This window comes from Penaeus vannamei, chromosome 13 (genome assembly GCF_042767895.1).
Source record: "Penaeus vannamei isolate JL-2024 chromosome 13, ASM4276789v1, whole genome shotgun sequence".
In the NCBI taxonomy this organism is placed as follows: domain Eukaryota; kingdom Metazoa; phylum Arthropoda; class Malacostraca; order Decapoda; family Penaeidae; genus Penaeus; species Penaeus vannamei.
The window spans coordinates 38287580-38294303 of NC_091561.1; the positions used below are offsets into that span (position 1 = coordinate 38287580).

Consider the following 6724-nt stretch of genomic DNA (forward strand, 5'->3'; position numbering starts at 1 on the left):
GCTTGTACACCAAAACCGAAGCCCTGTACACCAGAGTGAGGGCTCTGTACACCAAAGAAGACGGCCTGTACACCAAAATGGAGACCCTGAACATGAAAGAACAGAGGAACATGGAAGCGACATAAGTAGTGAAAGAGAAGTGGCCAAGGAAAGCCATTATCATGATTCATCTGAGGACGAAGCTACTCTCATCACTGACCCTTACATCACTCGAGCCCTCAGGTGAGTCAGGTGAGTCCTGTGCCGAGTAGAGTGAGTTAGGGCATAGGCAAAGGATAATAGGAAACGTGTTTTATAAGAGGTAAGTCGATGATCATAAAATGGGGAAATGGTTGAGAGAGAGAGACAGGGAGACAGCGAAAGAGAGAAAGGGAGAGAGAGAAAGAGAAAGGGAGAGAGAGAGAGAAAGGGAGAGAGAGAGAGAGAAGGAAAGAGAAAGAGAGATAAAGAGAAAGAGAGGGACATATAGAGAGAAAGGGAAGGATAGATAGATAGATAAATATATATAGAGAGGGAGAGGGAGAGACAGAGAGACAAAATCCGAGAGCGAGAGAGAGAAAGAAGGGAAATATATGGTAAGGGAACATTCCTCATAAAAATAAGCAAACAAACTTTGACAGCCAGACATCATCATCACGTGACTGAATAACCACGATTTGATTCCCTCGTTACGCTCTTCTCTTCCACTCATTCTTTTTCCTCAATCACATTACACTTTTTTCTCTCTCTCTCCCGCCTTCCAGCCACATCAGTTCAAGGACCACCCTCGAGTGCGAGCCGCGACACCGAGTGATGTACCTGAAGACCCACAAATGCGCATCGACTACCCTCCAGAACGTTATAATGAGGCACGTTAGGTCATACAACGCGGACGCCTTTCCCGATCTTACGGCCGTTGTGGAAGGGGAGTTGCGTGGGTCTTCGTTCCACAGAGGGCGTGGGAATACAGGGGGTGCAGGAGGAACGGGGGATACAGGGGGTCCAGAAAATACAGAAGATACAGGGGGTACAGAAGATACAGGGAATACGGAAGATACAGGGAATACGGAAGATACAGAGAATACAGGAGTTACAGAGAATACGGGGGTTACAGAGAATACGGGGGAGATAGAAGATACTGGTGATAAAGGAAATACAGGGAAGGCAAAGGATACAGAAGCCATAAAGAAGACCGCAGGTAGAGGTAAGAGACAGGATACAGACGATACAAAAAGTGCGAGGAAGATGGGGGATAAAGAGGAAGGTTTTGAAGACGAAGGAAGGAAGGACGAGAAAAGGAAGGAGAGGAAGAATAACGAGAAGGAAAGAGCTCGGCCGGTTTTCGTGGCTGTTCCGGAGAGGGGCGTGTACCTCGGCAGTCCGGAGTTCTTTAACGTAGAAAAGCACTTGGTAAGTATTCTATGTATCCCATGTACTGGAAGAGTGTTCTTATTAGTATTATTATTATCATTATTATTATTGTATATCGGAGCTTTTTGATGTTGAAATTCTCATCGTGAATGGTGACAATTTTAATCGAGTAGGTCGTTGTCTTGTTGTATTGGTTGGAATATTATCAAAAGCACAAAAGCAATACCTTTTTATTATTTCTTTATCGACTGTTAACGGTATTATTTGTTGGTAACTTGTCTCGTAGCATCATCGGTAATTACGATAATGATAATAAATACGATGATATTAACGATAATTGTAACGAGATCTTATATATGCATTTTCTTATCTTTCTGTTTATGCTTCTTTCTAATCGTTGTTACTCCAACCTTTCCTTCGTTCTCCTGACCCCTTGTCCCTCTAAACCCCTACCCCCGTGACCCCATGTTCCCTGACCCCCCCTCCCCCTCCCCCCACCCTGTACCCAAGGCCTCCCCAGGGCTCCTCCCCCCCAGCCGGCACGCGGACGTGTTCGTAGCGCACACCCGACTCGACACCGCCCAGATGCAGGAGCTGATGCGCCCGAACGCCCTGTGGGTCACCGTGGTGCGCGACCCCCGGAGGCTCTTCCCGTCGCTCTACTCCTACTACAAGGTGGGCGTTCGGGGGTAGGGGGGGGGAGGGGAGGGGGAGGTGTCTCTGCGTCTCATTTTCCTCTCGTGTCTTTTAGTGATGGCATTACACACACACACACACACTTACTTACTCACTCACTCACTCACTCACACCTACCTACCTACCTACGTATGTGTGTGTGTGTGTGTGTGATACATATGCAAAACTATATGTATGTGGAGACCCACCCACATATATGCGGGTGAGTCTGCATGTGAGTATGCATGTATATATGCATATTTATATAAGAATGCATGCAAATACATTATATTCACCTACATGTATATCTTTGCTTTAGAGTAATTTAAGCAAATCGACTGATGACATCGCTCTCTGTCAAACCGTCCACAGCTCCATTCATATTACGGGATGTCGCTGAAGAGCTTCCTTCAGTTACCTTTGGAACGCATGAGGAGGAGGTCGCGCTTCGCTGGCGTCATGGGGGCCAATCAGGTGAGAGGGAGAGATAGAGATAAATAGATAGAGAGGGAGGAAGGGAGGGTGGGAGAGAGAGAGAGATAGAGAGAGAGAGAGAGAGAGAGAAAGATAGAAAGAGAAAAGAGAGAAAAAGAAAGAGAAAGAGAAAAGAGAGAAATATATAAATAGAGAAAGAGAAAGAGAGAGAAAAAAACAGATAATTAGAACGAATTGTCCCCAATGCAGTCCGTTTACCCACACGCAAAACCCCTTCCCAGATGACCTTCGACCTCGGCCACAGTCCCAACACCCCTCCCGCAGACGCCAGCGGGATCGACGCCCTCATCCGGGACATCGAGGCGACCTTTGACCTGGTCTTGGTGGCGGAGCGCATGGACGAGTCCCTGGTGCTGCTCGGGAGGGCGCTGTGCTGGCCGACGCAGGACCTCGTCGCCCTCGTCAAGAACCAGAGGATGCAGGGCGGGGAGGAGCTGGGAGAGGAAGGTGCCGTTGGGTTTCCTGGGTTGGGGCGCTCGCTCTGTGTATAGTGTGGCAAATAGGGGAATTAGTGCGTAAGGAAATTGAGATATAAGCACACAAAACCCTACAATATATATAGATATATAGATATATAGACATATGTATCTATCTCTCTGTCTATCTATATATGTATAAATTTGTGTGTGTGTATGTATATGTGTGTGTGTACTCTATGTAACGCAGAATGTGCTACAATCACGCCCATACACAAATCTATTTTCATGCATCTCATTATCCCATAAACTTTCTCTCTCTCTCTCTCTCCCTCTCCCTCTCCCTCTCCCTCTCCCTCTCCCTCTCCCTCTCCCTCTCCCTCCCTCCCTCCCTCCCTCGCCCCTCTTTTCTCTCTCTCTCTCAAAAAAAAAAAAAAAAAAAAAAAAAAAATCCCCTTGAAACAGAAATTCGCAAACTGGAGCAACTGAACCACTTGGACGTGCATCTGTACCGCCACTTCGCCCGCAAGTTCGAGCTCCTGACGCGGGCGTACGGCAAGACCCGCCTGCAGAAGGAGGTGGAGGCGCTGAGGGCCGCCAGGAGCCAGTGGGTCGACTACTGCGTGGAGGACGTGGTCGCAGGACGCAGCCGGAAGACGTCCTTCAAGTGAGTCCTTCTTGTTTTGTTATTGTTATTATTTTTTTATTATTATTATTATTATTATTATTATTATTATTATTATTATTATTATTATTATTATTTTATTATTATTATTATTATTATTATTATTATTATTATCATTATTATTATTATGATCATTGTTATTATTAATATTATTATTATTATCATTGCTATTATTATTATTATTATTATTATTATTATTATTATTATTACTACTATCATTGTTGTTGTTCTTCTTCTTCTTATTATTATTATTATCATTCTTATTATTGTTATTGTTATTATTATTAGCATTATTTTTTTTTTAGCTTTTAGAGGATAAAAAAATGTATGAAGAATGAAGAAAAAACGACTAAACGAGAAAAAAATGAAAAATGTGAGTATTCGATAGATGAGAAGACAGTAGGCCTATCCTTTAGCACTTATGTGAATGTGAGTGAATCTTAACTCTAAATAGCATTTTTTTCAGTCCTCTAAAAATCTGGTTTTGATTTATTTAAGACGCTGCGCCATTTGTTTATTATTTCATCTGTTCGTTTCCCTTTTTATTTATATTCGTCTGCCATTCAAAAATCACAACCAATTTTTCATTCTCCTTTTTACACCCTCCAGAGAATACTCCGGTAACGAAAACTTATTTAATTATTTGTATTAGATCAATAATATTTATTTATGTACTAAAATCTAAAATTGCCAGACCAATCAACATTTCAACTTTCTTCGTTCTTTCATTTTTTTCCGTTTTAATTTTTTTTTCGTTTTCATGTTTTTCGTTCATTAATTTTTTTCGTTCTTTCCTTTTTTCGTTCTTTCATTTGTTTTCGTGCATTCATTTTTTTTCGTTTTCATTTTTTTCCGTTCTTATATTTTTTTTCGTTCTTTCATTTTTATTCGTTCTTTCATTTTTTTTCGTTCATTCATTTTTTTCCGTTCTTTAATTTTTTTCGTTCGTTAATATTTTCCGTTCATTCATTTTTTTTCGTTCACTCATTTTTTTCCCGTTCAATTTTTTTCGTTCATTCATTTTTATCCGTTCATTAATTTTTTTTCGTTCTTTCATTTTTATCCGTTCATTAATTTTTTTTCGTTCTTTCATTTTTTTCCCGTTCTTTCATTTTTATCCATTCTTTCATTTTTATCCATTCTTTCATTTTTATCCATTCATTCATTTTTTTCCCGTTCTTTCATTTTTTTTCCTTCTTTAATTTCTTTTCGTTCATTCATTTTTTTCCGTTCTCCTTTCTACCCCCTCCAGAGAGTACTCCGGCAACGTGTGGGGGTTCCGACTCGCTCACCCGGAGAACCGAACCTGCGAGTCCCTGGCGTGGACCACGAGGCGGTTCTTCGAGTACTTCCGGGTCTTCCAAGATGGCCTGAGATCGGATGAGGCGGAGTGAAAGGGGTGGGGGTGGGTGGGGGTGGAGGTGGAAGAGGGGTTGGGGGGGGTGGATGCTGGTGGGTGGGGATGGAGGTTGGGGATAGGTGGAAGGGGGTGGAGGTGGAAGAGTGGGGACGGGGGGAAGGGGGTGGTGGTGGAAGAGGGGGACGGGGTGGGGGGGTTGGAGGTGGGGGGAAGAGGGGGACGCGGGTAGGGGGATGGTGGGTGGGGGTGGAGGTGGAAGAGGGGGACGGGGGTGGAGGTTATAGAGGGGGACGGGGGTGGGGGGTGGAGGTGGAAGAGGGGGAGGGGGTGGAGGTGGAGGTGGAAGAGGGGGACGGGGGTGGAGTGGAAGAGGGGGACGGGGGTGGGGGTGGAGGTGGAAGAGGGGGACGGGGGTGGGGGTGGAGGTGGAAGAGGGGGTCGGGGGTGGGGGTGGAGGTGGAAGAGGGGGACGGGGGTAGGGGTGGAGGGTGGAGATGGAAGAGGGGGACGGGGGTGGAGGGGGACGGGGTGGGGGGGGGGGAAGAGTGGGACGCGGGTGGCGGTGGAGGTGGAAGAGGGGAGGGGGGTAGGGGTGGAGGTGGAAGAGGGGGACGGGGGTGGAGGTGGAAGAGGGGGACGGGGGTGGGAGGTGGAGGTGGAAGAGGGGGAGGGGGGTGGGGGTGGAAGAGGGGGACGGAGTTAGGGGTGGAGGTGGAAGAGAGGGACGGGGGTGGGGGGTGGGGGTGGAGGTGGAAGAGGGGGACGGGGGTGGAGGTGGAAGAGGGGGAGGGGGGTGGGAGTGGAGGTGGAAGAGGGGGACGGGGGTGGAGGTGGAAGAGGGGGACGGGGGTGGGGGTGGAGGGTGGAGATGGAAGAGGGGGACGGGGGTGGAGGGGGACGGGGTGGGGGGATTGGAGGTGGGGGGAAGAGGGGGACGCGGGTGGGGGTGGAGGTGGAAGAGGGGAGGGGGGTAGGGGTGGAGGTGGAAGAGGGGGAGGGGTGGGGGTGGGTGGAGGTGGAAGAGGGGGAGGGGGGTGGGGGTGGGTGGAGGGGGAGGGGGTGGGGATGGGTGGAGGTGAAAGAGGGGGAGGGGGGTGGAGGTGGAAGAGGGGGACGGTGTGGGGGTGGAGGTGGAAGAGAGGGACGGGGGTGGGGGTGGAGGTGGAAGAGGGGGACGGGGGTGGGATGGGGGTGGAGGAGGGGACGGGGGTGGGGGTGGGTTGAGGTGGAAGAGGGGGAGGGGGTGGAGGTGGAAAAGGGGGAGGGGGACGGGTGGAGGTGGAAGAGGGGGAGGGGGACAGAGGTAGGGGTGGAGGTGGAAGAGGGGGAGGGGGGCAGAGGTAGGGGTGGAGGTGGAAGAGGGGGAGGGGGGTGGAAGTGGAAGAGAGGGACGGGGGTAGGGGTGGAGGTGGAAGAGGGGGACGGGGGTGGGATGGGGGTGGAGGAGGGGACGGGGGTGGGGGTGGGTTGAGCTGGAAGAGGGGGAGGGGGAGGGGGGTGGAGGTGGAAAAGGGGGAGGGGGACGGGTGGAGGTGGAAGAGGGGGAGGGGGACAGAGGTAGGGGTGGAGGTGGAAGAGGGGGAGGGGGACGGGAGTGGGGGTGGAGGTGGAAGAGGGGGAGGGGGTGGGGGTGGGTGGAGGTGGAAGAGAGGGACGGGGGTGGGGGTGGAGGTGGAAGAGGGGGACGGGGGTGGGTGGAGGTGGAAGAGGGGGAGGGGGGTGGGTGGATGTGGAAGAGGGGGA

At 49.5% G+C, this 6724-nt stretch overlaps 1 protein-coding gene across 1 annotated transcript in view; it reads left to right on the forward strand.

The window, feature by feature from the left end:
* Positions 1-5015, forward strand: part of LOC113817119 (uncharacterized) — a 5811-nt gene extending 796 nt beyond the window's left edge. Inside the window, exons 1-7 of the mRNA XM_070128603.1 lie at positions 1-222; positions 744-1389; positions 1861-2025; positions 2398-2499; positions 2742-2967; positions 3402-3603; positions 4874-5015. The exon at positions 1-222 is cut by the window's left edge and continues 796 nt beyond it. Of these exons, the coding sequence (XP_069984704.1) occupies positions 1-222; positions 744-1389; positions 1861-2025; positions 2398-2499; positions 2742-2967; positions 3402-3603; positions 4874-5015 (1705 nt within the window). The remainder of the gene's footprint in view (positions 223-743; positions 1390-1860; positions 2026-2397; positions 2500-2741; positions 2968-3401; positions 3604-4873) is intronic.
* Positions 5016-6724: the final 1709 nt, after the last annotated feature.